The sequence below is a fragment of the Oncorhynchus masou genome, chromosome 10 (genome assembly GCF_036934945.1).
Source record: "Oncorhynchus masou masou isolate Uvic2021 chromosome 10, UVic_Omas_1.1, whole genome shotgun sequence".
NCBI lineage: Eukaryota > Metazoa > Chordata > Actinopteri > Salmoniformes > Salmonidae > Oncorhynchus > Oncorhynchus masou.
The window spans coordinates 18,404,881-18,425,023 of NC_088221.1; the positions used below are offsets into that span (position 1 = coordinate 18,404,881).

Genomic DNA, 20,143 nt, shown 5'->3' on the forward strand with positions numbered 1-20,143 from the left:
TTTTCAGTCTCTTGGTCCCAGCTTTGATGCACCTGTACTGACCTTGCCTTCTGGATGATAGCGGGGTGAACAGGCAGTGGCTCAGGTGGTTATTGTCCTTGATGATATTTTTGGCCTTCCTGTTACATCGTGTGCTGTAGATGTCCTGGAGGGCAGGTAGTTTGCCCCCGGTTATGGGGCAGACCGCATCACCCTCTGGAGGACCCTGCGGTTGAGGGTGGTCCAGTTGCCGTACCAGGCAGTGATACAGCCAGACAGTTTTGAGGGTTTTAGATGGCAAGCCAAATTTCTTCAGCCTCCTGAGGTTGAAGAGGTGCTGTTGCGCCTTTTTCACCACACTGTCTGTGGAGGTGGACCATTTCAGTTTGTCAGTGATGTGTACGCAGAGGAACTTGAAGCTTTCCACGTTTTCCACTGCGGTACCATCTATGTGGATGGGGGGGGGTCCTCCCTCTGCTCTTTCCTGAAGTCCATAATCAGCTCCTTTGTTTTGTTGACGTTGGGTGAGAGGTTATTTCCCTGGCACCACATTCCCAGGCCCCTCACCTCCTCCCTGTAGGCTGTCTTGTCATTGATGGTAATCAGCCCTACTACTGCTGTGCCATCTGCAAATGTGATGATGGGTGAACAGTCATGATGAACAGGGAGTACAGGTGGGGGCTGAGCACGCATCCGTGTGGGTCCCCACTTATAAGGATACATTTTTCCAAAAATTGTTTACAGACAGATTATTTCACTTCCAGAGGGTCAGAAGTTTACATTCACTAAGTGTACTGTGCCTTGAAACAGCTTAGAAAATTCCAGAAAATTATGTGAAGACTTTAGAAGCTTCTGATAGGCTAATTGACATAATTGGAGTCAATTGGAGGTGTACCTGTGGATGTATTTCAAGGCCTACCTTCAAACTCAGTGGCTCTTTGCTTGACATCATTGGAAAATCAGCCAAGACCTCAGAAAAATATTGTAGATCTCCACAAGTCTGGTTCATCCCTGGGAGCAATTTCCATACGCCTGAAGGTACCACTTTCATCTGTACAAACAATAGTACACAAGTGTAAACACCATGAGACCACACAGCCATCTAACCGCTCAGGAAGGAGACGCGTTCTGTCTCCTAGAGATGAACATACTTTGGTGCGAAAAGTGCAAATCATTCCCAGAACAATAGCAAAGGACCTTGTGACGATGCTGGAGCAAACAGGTACAGCAGTATCTATATCCACAGTAAAACGAGTCCTATATTGACATAACATGAAATGCCGCTCAGCAAGGTAGAAGCCATTGCTCCAAAACCGCCATAAAAAAAGACAGACAATGGTTTGCAACTGCATATGGGGAGAAAGATTGTACTTTTTGTAGAAATGTCCTCTGGTTTGATAAAACAAAAATAGAACTGTTTGGCCATAATGACCATCGTTATGTTGGGAGGAAAAAAGGGAAGGCTTGCAAGTCGAAGAGCACCATCCCAACCGCGAAGCACGGGGGTGGCAGCATCATGTTGAGGGGGTGCTTTGCTGCAGGAGGGACTGGTGCACTTCACAAAATAGATGGCATCATTAGAAAGGAAAATTACGTGGATATATTGAAGCAACATCTCAAGACATCAGTCAGGAAGTTTAAGCTTGGACGCAAATGGGTCTTCCAAATGGACAATGACCCCAAGCATACTTCCAAAGTTGTGGAAAAATGGCTTAAGGACAACAAAGTTGAGGTATTGGAGACGCCATCACAAAGCCCTGACCTCAATCCTATAGAAAATGTGTGGGCAGAACCTATAAAAAGCGTGTGCGAGCAAGGAGGCCAAAAAACCTGACTCAGTTACACCAGCTCTGTCAATTCACCCAACTTATTGTGGGAAGCTTGTGGAAGGCTACCCAAAATGTTTGACCCAAGTTAATTAAACAATTTAAAGGCAATGCTTCCAAATACTAATTGAGTGTATGTAAACTTCTGACCCACTGGGAATTTGATGAAAAAAATAAAAGCTGAAATAAATAATTCTCTCTGCTATTATTCTGACATTTCACCTTCTTAAAATAAAGTGGGGATCCTAACTGACCTAAGACAGGGAATTTTAACAAGGATTAAATGTCAGGAATTGTGGAAAACTGAGTTTAAATGTATTTGGCTAAGGTGTATGTAAACTTCTGACTTCAACTGTAGGTATTCCTCTTGTCCAGAATGGATATGGCAGTGCACAGTGCGATGGCGATTGCATCGTCACTCTTGTGATTCAAGATGGCATAGCAGTCAGACGTCTGTTTTTGTGTTGTCCCTTCCTGTCCTTTGTTAACATTGTTTTTCCTTGTTTTTTCCCCATATATATATATTTAATATTTTAATACCACTTTCTATGTACGGACTGAATATTCTCTCCTGCAACTCGCCTCGCCCAATGTGGTACGGATCTGCTATCTTTATACTTAAGAACTCATCAACTCATCAAAAGGGGGCCACAACAGACTTTCTTCCGTCGCGACATCCCTCCAAGGCCCTTCTGTTACCTTGCTAGCCTCGGCCCACAAGCTGCCTGAAGCCACTCACTGGACTCCTATGATCACTCGGCTACGCATGCCTCTCGCTAACGCCAATATGCCTTGTCCATTGCTGTTTTGGTTATTATTTATTGCCTTATTTCGCTGTAGAACCTCTAGTCCTGCTCAATATGCCTTATTGAACACTTTAGTTCCACCTAACACACATGCGGTGACATCACCTGGTTTAAATGATATTTTTAGGGACAATATCTCTTTCATCGAGACTCTATGCACAGGTTTACCCTCACTGTATCCACATTCTACCATACCTTTGTTTGTACATTAAGCCTTGAATCTATTCTACCGTGCCCAAAAATCTGCTACTTTTACTCTCTGTTCTGAACGTACTAGACGACCAGTTATTTTAGCCTTTAGCCGTACCCTTATCCTACTCCTCCTCTGTTCCTCTGGTGATGTTGAGGTTAATCCAGGCCCTGCAGTGCCTAGCTCCACTCTCATTCCCCAGGCTCTGTCATTTGTTGACTTCTGTAACCGTAAAAGCCTTGGTTTCGTTCATGTTAACATGAGAAGCCTCCTCCCTAAGTTTGTTTTACTCACTGCCCTAGCACACTGCCAATCCGGATGTCCTAGCCATGTCTGAATCCTGGCTCAGAAAGAACACCAAAAACCCTGAAAAGTCCATTCCTAACTGTAACATTTTCCGACAAGATAGAACTGCCAAAGGGGGCGGTGTTGCAATCTATTGCAGAGATAGCCTACAGAGTTCTGTCTTACGATCCAGGTCTGTACCCAAACAATTCGAGCTTCTACTTTTAAAAATCCCCCTTTCCAGAAACAAGTCTTTCACAGTTGCCGCTTGCTATAGACCACCCTCTGCCCACAGCTGTGCCCTGGACACCATATGTGAACTGATTGCCCCCCATCTATCTTAAAAGCTCGTGCTGCTAGGTGACCTAAACCGGGACATTCTTAACACCTCGGCCATCCTACAATTTAAGCTTGATGCCCTCAATCTCTCACAAATTATCAATGAACCCACCAGGTACAACTCCAAATCCGTAAACACGGGCACCCTCATAGCTATCATTATAACCAACTTGCCCTCCAAATATACCTCTGCTGTTTTCAACCAAGAACTCAGCCATCACTGCCTCATTGCCTGTATCCGTAATGGGTCTGCGGTCAAACGACCACCCCTCATCATTGTCAAACGCTCCCTAAAACACTTCAGCAAGCAGGCCTACCTAACTGAACTGGCCCGGGTATCCTGGAAGGATATTGACCTCATCCCGCCAGTAGAGGATGCCTGGTCATTCTTTAAAATTGCCTTCCTTTCAAAAAATCTAGAACCAGAAACAGACATAGCCCTTGGTTCTCTCCAGACCTGACTGCCCTTGACCAGCACAAAAACATCCTGTGGCATTCTGCATTAGCATCGAATAGGATCAATATGCAACATTTCAGGGAAGTTAGAAACAAATATACACAGGCAGTTAGGAAAGCTAAGGCTAGATTTTTCATGCAGAAATTTGCATCCTGTAGCACAAACTCACAAATGTTTTGGGACACTGTAAACTCCATGGAGAATAAGAGCAACTCCTCCCAGCTGCCAACTGCACTGAGGCTAGGAAACACTGTCACCACCGATAAATCCACTATAATTGAGAATTTCAACAAGCATTTTGCTACAGCTGGCCATGCTTTCCACCTGGCTACTCCTACCCCGGTCAACAGCCCTGCAATCACCACAGCAACTCGCCCAAGCCTCCCCACTTTTCGTTCACCCAAATCCAGATCGCTGATGTTCTTAAAGAACTGCAAAACCTGGACCCCTCCAAATCAGCCGGGCTAGAAAATCTGGACCCTCTCCTTTTAAAATGATTTGCAGAAATTTTTGCAACCCCTATTACTAGCCTGTTCAACCTCTCTTTCGTATCATCTGAGATTCCCAAAGATTGGAAAGCTGCCGCAGTCATCGCCCTGTTCAAAGGGGGAGACACCCTAGACCCAATTTGCTACAGACCTATATCTATCCTTCCCTGCCTCTTTAAGGTCTTCGAAAGCCAAGTTAACAAACAGATTACCGACCATTTCGAATCCCACCGTACCTTCTCCGCTATGCAATCTGGTTTCAGAGCTGGTCATGGGTGCACCAGGTCCTAAACGACATCATAACCTTCATCGATAAGAGACATTACTGTGCAGCCGTATTCATCGACCTGACCAAGGCTTTCGACTCTGTCAATCACCACATTCTTATAGGCGGACTCAACAGCCTTGGTTTCTCAAATGACTGCCTCGCCTGGTTCACCAACTACTTCTCATATGGAGTTCAGTGTGTCAAATTGGAGGGCCTGTTGTCCGGACGTCTTGCAGTCTCTATAGGGGTGCCACAGGGTTAAATTCTCAGGCCGACTCTCTTCTCTGTATATATTAATGATGTCGCTCTCGCTACTGGTGATTCCCTGATCCACCTCAACGCAAATGACTCAATTCTGTATACTTCTGGCCCTTCTTTGGACACTGTGTTAAATAACCTCCAGACAGGCTTCAATGCCATACAACTCTCCTTCCGTGGCCTCCAACTGCTCTTAAATGCAAGTAAAACTAAATGCATGCTCTTCAACCGATCGCTGCCCGCACCTGCCAGCCTGTCCAGCATCTCTACTCTGGACGGTTCTGACTTAGAATATGTGGACAACTACAAGTACAAAGGTGTCTGGCTAGACTGTAAACTCTCCTTCCAGACTCACATTAAGCATATTCAATCTAAAATTAAATCTAGAATCGGCTTCCTATTTCGCAAAAAGGAGTCCTTCACTCATGCTGCCGAACATACCCTTGTAAAACTGACCATCCTACCAATCCTTGACTTTGGCGATGTCATCTATAAAATAGCCTCCAATACTCTACTCAACAAACTGGATGCAGTCTATCACAGTGCCATCCATTTTGTCACCAAAGCCCCATATACTACCCACCACTGCAACCCGTACGCTCTCGTTGGCAGGCCATCACTTCATACTCGTCGCCAAACCCACAGGCTCCAGGTCATCTACAAGTCTCTGCTAGGTAAAGTCCCGCCTTATCTCAGTCACTTGTCACCTTAGCAGCACCCACCCATAGCACACTCTCCAGCAGGTATATCTCACTGGTCACCCCCAAAGCCAATTCCTCCTTTGGCTGCCTTTCCTTCCAGTTCTCTGCTGCTAATGACTGGAACGAACTGCAAAAATCACTGAAGTTGGAGACCCATATCTCCCTCACAAGCTTTAAGCACCAGCTGTCAGAGCAGCTCACAGATCACTGCACCTGTACATAGCCCATCTGTAACCAGCCCATCCAACTACCTCATCCCCATAATGTATTTATTTATTTATCTTGCTCCTTTGCAACCCAGTATCTCTACTTGCACATTAATCTTCTACACATCTACCATTCCAGTGTCTAATTGCTATATTGTAATTACTTCGCCACCATAGCCTATTTATTGCCTTACCTCACTTATCTTACCTCATTTGCAGTCACTGTATATAGATTTTTATTTTCTCTGCTGTATTATTGACTGTATGTTTGTTTATTCCATGTGTAACTCGGTATTGTTGTATATGTCGAACTGCTGTGCTTTATCTTGGTCAGGTCGCAGTTGTAAAGGAGAACTAGTATACCTGGTTAAATAAAGGTGAAATAAATTCTTTACATTTTTTTGTCTATGGATTTATTAAGGAGGTAAGAGAATTGAAGTGGGTCTAGGGTGTCAGGTAAGGTAGATGATGCTTGGCTTGTCTCTCAAAGCACTTCATGATAGTTCATTTAGTTCAGTTACCTTTGCTTTCTTGGGTACAGGAAAAATGGTGGATATTTTGAAGCATGTGGGGACAGCATACTGGGATATGGAGAGATGGAATATGTCCGTAAACACACCAGCCAGCTGGTCTGTGCATGCTCTGAGGACGCTGCTAGGGATTCCGTCTGTGCAGGTAGCCAAGCGAGGGTTAACACGCTTAAATGTTTTACTCATGTAAGCCACAGAGAAGGAGAGGCCACGTCAGTGGCACTGGTATCCTTAAAACGGGCAAAGAAGGTGTTTAGCTTGTCTGGAAGCAAGATATTGGTGTCTGGTTGGTTTTCCCTTTGTGGTCCGTGATTGTCTGTAGACCCTGCCACATATGTCTTGTGTCGGAGTCATTGAATTGTGACTCCACTTTGTCTCTATATTGACATTTTGCCTGTTTGATTGACATACGGAGGGAATAAATACACTGTTTGTATTCGGTCATATTCGAAGTCACCTTGCCATGGTTAAATGCGATGGTTCATGCTATAGTTTTATGCTAACGCTGCCATCTATCCACAGTTTCTGGTTAGGGTAGGTTTTAATTGTCACAGTGGGTACAACATCTCCTATACACTTCCTGATAAACTCAGTCACCATGTTTGTGTATTCGTCAATATTATTCTCGGAGACTACCCGGAATATATCCCAGTCCGAGCGATCAAAACTATCTTGAAGCATGGATTCCGATTGGTCAGACCAGCGTTGAATAGTCCTTAGCATGGGTACTTCCAGTTTGGGTTTCTGCCTTTAGGAAGGGAGGGGCAAAATGAAGATCAGATTTGCCGAAGGGAGAGAGGGGGCCTTGTAGGCATCTCAGAAGTTGAAGTAGCAGTGGTTGAGTGTTTTAGTAGCGCGAGTACTACAGTCGATGTGTTGATAGAACTTCGGCAGAGTTTTATAAGATGCCACTCATCTGTCCTACGCTCATTCTCACCTCTTTTCCCTGCAGAAGATCACTACGGCTCCTAAAGGTCTTCTCAGCATGACTAGATCCCTGTCTTCCTACTTAACTGTTTTCAGGCGAACCGTGAGGTTAATGTTGCTGAACGTAGGACCTTAGCTTCTGTCAATAGTGTTGTGTATCGGTATTGGTATTTATTGGTATTTATTCAGATCCCCATCCTCACAGCGGTCCCAGCTTGCGTGGCCAAAGCCAAATGCAACTGGTCCAGCATAGTCCAAGCCAGACATTTTGCTATCATGGACATGGAGGAGCTAGGGTTTGGCAAGCTGTCCCTGGCAAACCACCTCAACCACAATGCCTAGTCACTGACTGGCACTTCTCTCCCTGGGAAGACAGAGTACTTTTCAATCTGTCCAGCCTCTTGGACAAGCAGATTTCCTTGACGGTCCTATTGAGCCGAGGGAACTGTTTGGGCCAGTACCGCAGCAACCCAGTCTACCCCTTGACGAGCCAAGTCTTCGCGGCAGGGAAAGGGCAACACACTGGCACCAGGGTTTTCCACACTGCAAAGCCCCCAGCGACGAACAGGCAGCGAACCCACGGTTCGAGTATCCTAACAGAGGCTGGCAGTGGGGAAAGCCACCCTTTGCTGCAGCCGCATCTAAGTTCCGCCCAATTGATTTCCTGGGGGAAGAAGAGCACCCGACTTAGTGGTACTTTCCGAGCAGCAGAAGGGGCAGCCAACAGTTCACATTGTGTCCTGGCCTGTCCCCACTCCGGTGGAGCACAGACCTCCCCCCAATCTAAAACCCTAACCCTTGTGCAGTGGCTCATTCAGATGTATCTGCTCAAATGGAAGATAGAGGGGGCTCACTCTACCCCCAAGTGCCCAGTTTACCCCTCCGTGCTACAGCTTTCCCCTCGGCTCTCGTTCAAGTAGCCGGGGCAGGTCGCCACCAAGCACCCTTGTTTTGATACTATCCCTTTAAATCATATGAGCCTCTGTCCCATTCAAGAGTCTTGTCAAGGCCACAGAGCAGAAATAGCAGAAACTCACTATAATGCCACCAGGGGGCACACCAGGACCACTGGCGAGCGAGTGTCATCCAACTTGTGGGTGACTCGCCACAAGAGCAGGGAACTGGCCCGCATTCGCAGCCCAACCCTGGGTCTTGTCCACAGTTACAAAGGGGTACTGACTGCAGTTCGCTATGAAGTACAGGAGGTTGGTAGCACCTTAATTGGGGAGAAAGGGCTGGTGGTAATGACTGGAGCAGAATCAGTGGAATGGTATCAAATACATCAAACACGTGGTTTCCAGGTGTTTGATGCCATTCCATTTTCTCCGTTCCGGCCATTATTATGAGCTGTGATCCCTCAGCAGCCTTCTTTGCTACGAAGCCACCTGTTTTCAAATGGATTTTAGCTTCAATAGCTAGAATCCTGTGGTGACTCAGCTTGAATACCAGAGCAGGAAATCTCCTCTCTATTGAGCAACAGAGCAATCAGAGCAATACCAGCGAAAGAGAGCCCTAACAGCATCTACTCCCGGTTTTTCCTGGTTCCCAAAGGAAGGAGGGGATACACCCCATTCTGGACCTACGGGTCCTTAACAGCTATCTGAGAAAGTTCACGTTCTGTACTCTCTATTCCCTGGGTCGACTGGTTTGACCTACAGGACGCTTATTTTCACATTTTGCCAGCACACAGGAGGTTTCTCAGTTTTTCCTTTAAGGGCTCAGCCTACGAATACCTCACTGTCCCCTTGTTAGCACTACCTCCCTGGACGTTCAGCAAGGGTGTGGAGGTGGCTCCAGCATCCCTGAGAATCAGGGGGCTGAGAGCATCTGCCTACGTAGACGATTACCTGCTTTTCTCCCTGACACAGGAGCAGGCAGTGTGAGTTACGGCTTCCCTTGTAACCCACCTCACAACCATCTCCGTTGTTGTACCGCTACGGTCAACTGAGAATGAGAGACTCACAATGTACAGTGCCTTGCGAAAGTATTCGGCCCCCTTGAACTTTGCGACCTTTGCCACATTTCAGGCTTCAAACATAAAGATATAAAACTGTATTTTTTTGTGAAGAATCAACAACAAGTGGGACACAATCATGAAGTGGAACGACATTTATTGTATATTTCAAACTTTTTTAACAAATCAAAAACTGAAAAATTGGGCGTGCAAAATTATTCAGCCCCCTTAAGTTAATACTTTGTAGCGCCACCTTTTGCTGCGATTACAGCTGTAAGTCGCTTGGGGTATGTCTCTATCAGTTTTGCACATCGAGAGACTGACATTTTTTCCCATTCCTCCTTGCAAAACAGCTCGAGCTCAGTGAGGTGGGATGGAGAGCATTTGTGAACAGCAGTTTTCAGTTCTTTCCACAGATTCTCGATTGGATTCAGGTCTGGACTTTGACTTGGCCATTCTAACACCTGGATATGTTTATTTTTGAACCATTCCATTGTAGATTTTGCTTTATGTTTTGGATCATTGTCTTGTTGGAAGACAAATCTCTGTCCCAGTCTCAGGTCTTTTGCAGACTCCATCAGGTTTTCTTCCAGAATGGTCCTGTATTTGGCTCCATCCATCTTCCCATCAATTTTAACCATCTTCCCTGTCCCTGCTGAAGAAAAGCAGGCCCAAACCATGATGCTGCAACCACCATGTTTGACAGTGGGGATGGTGTGTTCAGGGTGATGAGATGTGTTGCTTTTACGCCAAACATAATGTTTTGCATTGTTGCCAAAAAAGTTCAATTTTGGTTTCATCTGACCAGAGCACCTTCTTCCACATGTTTGGTGTGTCTCCCAGGTGGCTTGTGGCAAACTTTAAACGACAATTTTATGGATATCTTTAAGAAATGGCTTTCTTCTTGCCACTCTTCCATAAAGGCCAGATTTGTGCAATATATGACTGATTGTTGTACTATGGACAGAGTCTCCCACCTCAGCTGTAGATCTCTGCAGTTCATCCAGAGTGATCATGGGCTTCTTGGCTGCATCTCTGATCAGTCTTCTCCTTGTTTGAGCTGAAAGTTTAGCGGGACGGCCAGGTCTTTGTAGATTTGCAGTGGTCTGATACTCCTTCCATTTCAATATTATCGCTTGCACAGTGCTCCTTGGGATGTTTAAAGCTTGGGAAATCTTTTTGTATCCAAATCCGGCTTTAAACTTCTTCACAACAGTATCTCGGACCTGCCTGGTGTGTTCCTTGTTCTTCATGATGCTCTCTGCACTTTTAACGGACCTCTGAGACTATCACAGTGTAGGTGCATTTATACGGAGATTTGATTACACACAGGTGGATTGTATTTATCATCATTAGTCATTTAGGTCAACATTGGATCATTCAGAGATCCTCACTGAACTTCTGGAGAGAGTTTGCTGCACTGAAATTAAAGGGGCTGAATAATTTTGCACGCCCAATTTTTCAGTTTTTGATTTGTTAAAAAAGTTTGAAATATCCAAAAAATGTCGTTCCACTTCATGATTGTGTCCCACTTGTTGTTGCTTCTTCACAAAAAAATATAGTTTTATATCTTTATGTTTGAAGCCTGAAATGTGGCAAAAGGTTGCAAAGTTCAAGGGGGCCGAATACTTTCGCAAGGCACTGTATGTGTACACAACGTCACCTCAATCGAAAGATGAACAATAACCTCAGAATGTCTTTTGGCTCTCTGTCACTAGACGAGCCCCTCGATCTTCAATTCTGGCACTCCCCTAGCGGTAGTATCAATGAGGAAGGTGGTGGTGACAGAGGCATCACTCACAGGGTGGTGAGCGGTCCACTAGGGAAGAGCAGTAAACGGAGCATGTCTGCGATGTTGGAGTTGGCCATATCCACATTGTAAGATATTGAAACAGGTATTTGAGGGGCCTCCCGATTGGCGCAGCAGTCTAAGGCAATGCGTTGCAGTGCTAGTGGTGTCATTACAGACCCGGGTTCAATCCCGGGCTGTATCACAACCAGCCACAATCAGGAGTCCCATAGGGCAGCACACAATTGGCCCAGCATTGTATGGGTTAGGGGAGGGCTTGGCCGGGGGGGCCCTACCCAACCCATCGTGCTCTAACAAATCTTTGTGGTGGGCCAGGCACCTGCAGGTTGACCTCAGTCATCAGTCAAAAAGTGTTTCCTCTGACACATTGGTTTGGCTGGTGGGCAGTTGTTAAGAAGCGCGGTTTGGCAGGTCATGTTTCAGAGGACACATGACTCAACCTTCTCCTCCCGACTCTCTTCTCCTCCTGCACTGATGATGCAAGATCAAAATTGGGGGAAAATGGAGGGTAAAATACCAGACCAAAATTTGAGAAACAAGTATTTGAAAGAGAACTCAAGTTTTATTTTGTAACCCCGGTTCTGATAGTATGAGTGGAAGTAAGGTTTCTGATTCCTAATTATATGGTAGGAACTCCCTAGCTGGGTCAAACAGAGGGGAGACATTACTTTCACACTCCCCCAAAATGTCAGATGCCAAAGCAGGTGCCTCTCCACCCCAGGAGGAGGCATCTTGTCTGAGAGCTTTGGTATGCATCTCAAATGTCACCCTACTCCCTATTTAGTGCACTACTTTCTACCAGAGAACATAGGGAACAGGTGTGTGCGGGGGGGGGGGGGGGGGGGGGTGTCAACAGAGTGGCAGATGTTAAACCAGTTACGCAACATTTTCACTACACAGCTGGAAATGACTTCCAACACACCTGAAAACTCTAGCAATATTCTCCCACTTTGGGGATTTTATGCAGTGGTTATGTTGAAGAAAACTCTGTTGTACTGTACAGCAGCAGATACTGTCATGACATTACGGTGATAAACAGTTTTGTTTTTACAATTTGTTCTGCATGTAGCTAAGGTATTTTAATGTTAATAGTACAGTAGTGAGGGGCAAATGTATTGGCATCTCCTATAGGGTTGTTTACTGTAGATTAAAGGGTCAATCTGCACTTGCTACATCCAATTTTAGACATCCAATGTAAAATAATGATATGTACACATTGACTTTTTTAAGAGTATAACTTATTAATGCCTCATGAGCTCAGTCGAACCCCATCAGAACCCACAATATAAGCGTATATATCTCCAATGTTTGTACGGAAAGTAAATGTAAACAAACACTGTATAGCCTCAAAATATGGTTAAAACTATACCTTTGATCATCCATAGACCTGTCTATGAATTTGAGAGTAGTTACATTTCTCCAGCCCCATCACTCAGCTTTTTACCAAAACAGTGGTGGGGATTGTTATTGTTTAAACGGCAGATTGCCCCTTTAAGGATAATAAAACTGTGTATTGCCCCACAAGCACAATAAACATCAGGGGTTATACCTATTTCCTGTTTATAATGATGTGTGTCTTGTTGTAGCCATAATGGCCGACAGCCACTTGAATCCTCAATGGTGAAACGGACTTGCGATATTACAACAACAAAGAAGTTACTGAAAACACTGAACATGGTTACTTTCCCACGGACATCGTTGCGCGCGGGATGGAGCGGCAGCATATGTACTGCAATTTCACCCATTTCACCATGATGTGCAACGCTCCCCCAGCCTTTCCTACCTCTGCTTTGTCGACAAAACAAAAACAATAACAACGGCTGTGGGGTGGACAGTGGCACTGTTTCCACCCCCACTGCGGATTCCATCTTTAACCCTCAATGTGGGTAATGAGAGGATGTCGATGCCAGTGTCCCGGCTTTAGTTTCACTCATGGAGGTGATCCCTGTGAATTATTCAAGCAGAGTGGAGTGTGTCTTGTGTTCCAATGGCCGTGCTTGGTGTAGTCTCTGCCACCTATCAAGCAAAGGAAGATCATTCATTAACACCAAGTCTTCAGGGGAATATACTATGACATGTTCTCACCAGAACCTGGTTGATAAAGACAACGAGAGAGAAAGAAAGAGAGGGAGAGGAGAGAGAACGTGCGAGGTAGTGAGAGGTAGTGAGCGGAGTGATAATGAAAGGATGAGATTAGTTTAGTTATGCTATGTTTATTATCGACTGAAAAGGGATAGCTCCCCTGACTGCATACAGGCTCAAGACCATTGGGTCCTTATGGTCGATTGTTGGGCTGATGTTGTGTCAACTTAATAAACTATGCACAGAAATCCGACTATTTCTTCTTCCTCCCCCACACATATAGAGGTTGACATTTAGCCGGTGTAAGATTAAGTCCCTTTAATAAATGCGGGCGAGGTTGTGATCTTTGTGTTTAAACTTGGAGTATAAAGTAGAGCCTGAACTATGCCTGACCTTCATTGTCATGGCAACAGAGGCTATGAGACTCCCATGAGTGCAATACTTCTAATGGTTATTATTCACCATCGGTAATGTTTCCAGAAGGTTGACTGCTGGTGGAAAATGATTGCCTACTTACCTGTAGTTGTTAAAGTTGTTGATCTTATTATTGCCTGTGGTTTATGGACTTAGGTGGCTCTGTTTCAGTTGTATACAACATTGTAGAAGGTAATGTTGGTATTTTAGAACAGATTGATCATTGATTAGAACTGAATGGTTCCTCATTAAACATCCAGTACCATACTTAGAAACAAAATATACACAGTATCCTCTTGTCTATCCACTTTCTGTGGTGTTCTTTATTCCAAGTGAAGTCTCAAGGAACCCCTTATTCTCAGAACACAACATTAAACAGGGACTCCCCGTCCATCTATTAACAGCATTTTTGAGCATCAGAGACGAACAACGTCCAGAGGCCCGGTTTCTCTGACTCCTGGCTAACCTGGTAATGAATTGCGCAGCGTGGATTACCCACCTGGGCTCGGCCTGGCGCTCTACTAATGCCAGATAGGGTAGTCATCATTTATTAAAGCCTACCTAGGCTTAGTTTCACTGTCCACCACTCCAGCGAACTTCCTCAACTCCTCTACTGGCTATTATTCTTCCTCCAGAACACACAGCCTCAAAGGCATAATGTATTCCGGGACTACAGATAAAAGAAAGCAAATGTGCCATTAGGGGAGAGAAAGATAAGGGAGTGTGGCTGAAAAGAAAGAGAATGGATATTATACAGCTTCTGGTCGAGTCAGAATGGGATTTTGAAGGCACATCTTCGGAATCTGTGAGTAGAACCATGCTCCATTTGTATAGCAAAGACTTCCGGAGAATTGTCATAGTCACCATAGCTGCATGGTTCCCTGCTTGCTGTTCTGAATGTGGAGTATTGAAGATTATGGGTGTCATTAGAGTTCAAGGACTTCTCTCAATTGAGAGGACAGGCTCAACTCTCCACAGTCACATTTCAGTGATGGTGTCATGCTATTCAGTACACCACTTAGAGAGTTCAAATTTGGCATTGAACTTTATTACCAATGCCTTATTGTAGGATACCACAAAATCCCCACTGCTGTGAAATAATGTACAGTGTTTACCAAATAAATACAACATGGTATTTGGTGATGTAAAAATATGTTTAAAAAGGAAATTGTAAGAAAGAGACAATACAATGCTAACTCATTTCCCAAATGTGGAAAAGGAGAATGAAATTATGCAGGCAGAATCAATGTGATGAGGACCTCTGGCCAGGGGAACCTGCTGCTTTCTGTTAATGCATTGTGGCACCCATAAATTCATAGCATGTTGAAACGCTAATACCTCTCAAAACACACGATTGTATTGGAGGAAATCAGATTGCACCCGTTTGGAGCCCAGCCTATCCCACTGCTCTGCTGTTCTATGGGTTACAGAGTAGGCTACAGACGCTATTTCCAGCAGACTCCCCTATGATTTAATATGAACACATGCAGAATCAATGCATCCAGTAGCACTTAAGTGCTTTTTTAATGAGGTTAAGTAATCTCAGAACTACCGTAGACCTATTGGCTGTTGCTTTATTTAATTGTTGCTGGATTAAAGTAACATAAGCCTTGTTATCAAGGTCATGCAGGTCATGTTCATGGCAGAATTATACAATATAGCTGCTCGAGTTGTCTATTGTTTTCTCCTCTGGCTTTTGAATCTACTTTACATGTTGCGTTTTCATGCATAGAGCATGCAATGTAATATGACACACACACACACACACCACACACACACACAGACATAGACATTAAGTTGGTTGGTAACTGGGGAGAAATAAAGAGGGGAAGAAAGAGAGGCTTTGAATAATGAATGCGAAGAGGCCTGTTACACAGCAGACACGCCTTTGAAGTGACATAACTTACTGCCACAGCTTTCATATCTTCACCCATTGCTCACATAGAGAGAGAGAGAGAGAGAGAGAGAGAGGGAAAGAGAGAGAGAGAGAGAGAGCGATAAAGAGACCAAAAGCTAGTAAGAGAGGGGGAGGGACGGGGAGGGACGGGGCAGGGGAGAGAAAGAGAAAGAAAGAAAGAAAGAAAGAAAGAAAGAAAGAAAGAGAGAAAGAAAGAGAGAGAGAGAAAGAAAGAGAGAAAGAAAGAAAGAAAGAAAGAAAGAAAGAAAGAAAGAAAGAAAGAAAGAAAGAGAGAAAGAAAGAGAGAGAGAAGTATGAGGGCATACATCATGCTCTTAGGCTCATCATGGACCTATTCTGAGTGTTACTTGAACATTGAAGACACAGGAAGGGATCTGTTTGATGACTTGATTTAAGTGTGGTGGCAAAGTAAGGATTAGAGCCTTTGGTGATTTCGCTCTTAGACGATTTGATTTAGATCATTTCCAGCTGGAAGACAAATTACATTTGATTTCATAGGAAAGATGGGTTCTTCTTTGCTCTTTCAGTACTATCCATTATTTCCTGAAAAGGGACATAACACATGGGTTTCCGTTCTCTCACTTATAAACTCTGAACTCTTCCTGGCACTGCCCTTATCACAGGATTCCTCTGGGTTCCCTGCTTTCTGAGGAATCTGGGGACATCTCGGAATAAAAACGATTTCATGCCTCTGATAGCACAAGAGTGAGGCATGACAATTACGCCTACGTGTCTCAATTACATTATTCTTGTGATTTACATTCATTGACTGAACACTGGTTAAGGAACATTGTTCGTGACGTTCAAATTAGGCATCCACTTGTTATGAGTTGGGATGCCTCAAACTGTGCCGTGATGACTCACCTAGTGTAAAAAGTAGTGCACTACATGGGGAATAGGGTGGGTTTTAAGATGCAGCCTATAGGACTTTTGTCATTGCTGTAAGTATGTTATGCCTGACCTCCTCCCCCTGTCCTCCTCCCCAGCCACAGGACCAAGTCATCAGGCTGGCCACCTCCTTCTGGCACCTGGAGCGCCGCTCATGGACCCCCCAATGGATGGGACATGGCCACCAATAGAGACGGGCGAGACTGCTACATCAAGTAAGTCGAGTCGAGGCGAGGAGAGGAGAGGAGGAAAGAGGAGGGAAGAGGAGAGGAGGAACGAGGAGAGAAAAAAAGAAGACCGTGGTTCTCTCTCAGTCCCAGATGTTTGGGAGGCTTCGGCAACCTGTGATTATTTCAGCCACGTCATTGCCTAGTGCCTCCACACTCTGTCTCTCTCTCTCTCTCCATCTGTGCCTTCAGAATACTGATTCCCCTTTTCTTTCCATTGCTGCGCACAGACACAGACCCTGTCTGCACACAGACTCTCTCTCTCTCTCTCTCTCTCTCTCTCTCTCTCTCTCTCTCTCACACACACACACACACACACTCACAGACACGCTCCAACCACTTTACTGTAGCTAGCTCTGGAGCAGAGAACTAAACCCTAATTATGTTCTCTGCCGGCTCCTGATAAAGAATTCACCTGCGTAGCGACTTTCTTTGATCTCTATGAGACTGCATGTAGCTGCAGAGACGCTGGGGTGCAGTGCTATCAGCATAATCGATCCATAGCCATTCTGGATATCTGAGGAGGATTACAGGTAAAATAATCCTCTATGTCTATCTGTCTCTCCTATGATCTGAATGTGGTTTGACTGTATTGTTCTGCTCTGTACTGTACTGTTCTGTACTGTATGCGGGCAAGAAAGCCCAGAGTAACAAGTGAGTGTTTGGCTGTTTCTTCATGCCTTATGATGCTTCTGTAGGAGGATGAGGCTTTGCAACCACAAAAAAAGAAGACAAGATTCCCAGCCATACTGTGGCATTCGTACTTATCTCTTTATGCATAATATAGTGCTTTCTTATTCAGACACAGTGTGTACTCATGGAATATGCACCCTGCTGTAACACAACATTACGTACTGCATGTGCACATTGTTTGCCTGGTGATTACATATAAACCCAGATATTTGCGACATGTTATATTGTGACGTTGTGCTGCATTGAGATAGGTACTGTCGGAAACAGGCTCGGAAACTTATCATACTTGGGTTAGAGCTTGAGCAGCGTGATGTCAGACAGGTTACATAAGAGCTCCAGAGGAGGACCGAGTGCATTGGATGTACATAGTCTGTCGGGATGAGGCGCATCACTGAGGCTGGTTTGGCTCGAACCTTGCTAAAACGGGAAGGAGACTCATAAATAACGTGGCGTGTCTGTGTCCGCAGTGATCTCTCAGTTGATCAAGGTTCTAATTGTGGTGTTGCTTAACGAAACGGGTACAGTATGCATGACAGGAAGGCGTGAAAAAACCAGTGACAGTGACTAAGCATACTTTATCACACCATATACACTGAGCGTATAAAACACCTGCTCTTTCCATGACATAGACTGACCAGTTGAATCCAGGTGAAAGCTGTGATCACTTGATAAATCCACTTCAAACAGTGTAGATGAAGTTAAAGAAGGATTTTTAAGCCTTGAAACAATTGAGACATGGATTGTGTACGTGTGCCATTCAGAGGGTGAATGGACAAGACAAAATATTCAAGTGCCTTTGAACGGGTATGGTAGTAGGTGCCAGGCGCACCGGTTTGGGTCAAGAACTGTAACGGTTTCCCGTGGGCATCCAGCCAACTTGACACAACTGTGGGAGTATTGGAGTCAACATGGGCCAGCATTCCTGTGGAACTCTTTCGACACCTTGTAGAAGCCATGCCCCGACTAACTGAGGCAAAATTGGGGGGGGGGGGCGATGCAACTCAATGATAGGAAGATATTCCTAATGTTTGGTATACTCAGTGTATAACAGAGATAGCTAGCTGTATGACTTTGGAAAGAGGTGTATATTTACAGTCCATAGGAATCCAAAAGGTTGGATTACATCAGTAGCATTGTGGTGATATGGTCAAAAAGCCCAGTTTCGTGAAGACTGATCATAGTAGAGGATAATTTAAGATATCTAAGACTAGATATCTGTACTGTCTCCCTTTATCAAAAGCTTTACTTCATACATTAGGCATTATATTGCTTGTCAATGGTAATTCAAAGTGCTTAGAACATTGCTACCCAAGCTGGGAGTACACGGCCAAAGAAACGAAACAAAATTACTTAAAGATAAATTATTTGCTTTTTCTCTCTCATCCCTCCCACTCTCTACCTGTTTGTAATATAGGAAACATATTTTAATCTAAGAGTACATTTAAGGTGAAAAGGTGGGGAAAGCAGAGCTGCGAGTCAGCATCATTTCTCGAAGTTGGCTTTATCAAAAGCTTTACTTCATACATTAGGCATTATATTGCTTGTCAATGGTAATTCAAAGTGCTTAGAACATTGCTACCCAAGCAGGGAGTACACGGCCAAATCAAGAGAAATGGTTTGTTGCAACCCTTCAGACGATCTCCTCTGAAGAAGATGTGGTCCTGGTGGAGACTCAGTAAGGACAATAGTTTGTGTTGCTTATGTTTATATATCTTGTGTTGCTTATGGTCAGTCACTCAGCTGCTTAGTGATCAGTCACTATGGGTTATTAGGAATGTGTAGATCCTAGAAATAAAAGTCCTAGAACGATTATATTTCTACATTGTAGAATGGGGCAAGCTGCAGAACATTAGTAACTAATGGTGCTGATTAGTGTCCTTTAGACACAGCCCAGCTAGCACAGAGTGTTCTGAGAAGCATATGTTTCTTAGAGCTTGGTGAGAGCGTGGTTGTCCTGGTTATTTTGGATACAACCTTTCCACAACTTTCTGGGAATGGTGCAGGATAGTTGCTTGGCTTTGGAACATTCTCAGCACATTTAAGGAGCTTGACAAAAAAAACGATGTTTTCTTAGTATTTCATGACTTTAACAAAACATTTCCTAATAGTTCAAACATGATTAAATGTCATTTCAAATGTTCTCCAATAGTTCAGAGAACCTTAAGAAACAATGTTTCTCTGTGGGAATTTCAGTACTTCAGCATAACGTTTCCCACAGGTTTTATCATGGTTCTATTTAAAGTCATGTTTTCAAATTGTTCCGAGAACATTAAGACAACTTTCCATAAAAAAACACAAAAAAGCCTTACTGACTAACATTTTGAGAGAACATTCTAAGAATGTTATTGAAAATATATCCATTCCCAATTGTCAAATGTTGGGGAATAAGACATTTGAAAGTCGAGGTTTAACAAAATATGTCACCAATTACTGTTCCAAAACTGTAAAGAAAATATTTTTATAAAGTCAGACATTTTACGTAGTGGTGTCGCCCTAAACATGCGCATAATTCCTATAGGAACTCAGCCCTTTTAAAAACACAGGGCTTATGCAACATAATTTTTTATGGACTGACATACATATGAGGAGACAGCTGAAGGCTCTACCTATCCATTTGATGTAATAGTTTGTCCACTAAATAGCAGTAGGAGATCATATGAAGTCTCTTGGCTACTTCATACAAGTTACCTCTGGTTTGGGTAGTGAGACACTGAACTGATTGTCAAGCCTGGCATCTTAATGTTACCCTAGAAATCAGGGGTTTCAAGTTATCCGGACGTGCTACCTGTCCCAGACCTGCTGTTTTCAACTCTCTAGAGACAGCAGGAGCGGTAGAAATACTCTCAATGATCGACTATGAAAAGCCAACTGACATTTACTCCTGAGGTGCTGACTTG

At 44.2% G+C, this 20,143-nt stretch overlaps 1 protein-coding gene across 3 annotated transcripts in view; it reads left to right on the forward strand.

The window, feature by feature from the left end:
• LOC135547271 (FERM and PDZ domain-containing protein 4-like) overlaps positions 1 to 20,143 on the forward strand; it is a 47,213-nt gene that overhangs the window by 10,701 nt on the left and 16,369 nt on the right. For 2 of the 3 annotated variants that reach the window (XM_064976093.1, XM_064976096.1), the window contains exon 2: positions 16,425 to 16,541. In XM_064976093.1, the coding sequence (XP_064832165.1) occupies positions 16,425 to 16,541 (117 nt within the window). Of the gene's footprint in view, positions 1 to 16,424; positions 17,087 to 20,143 lie in introns of those variants that run through there. The other variant, XM_064976095.1, reaches the window with a different exon arrangement.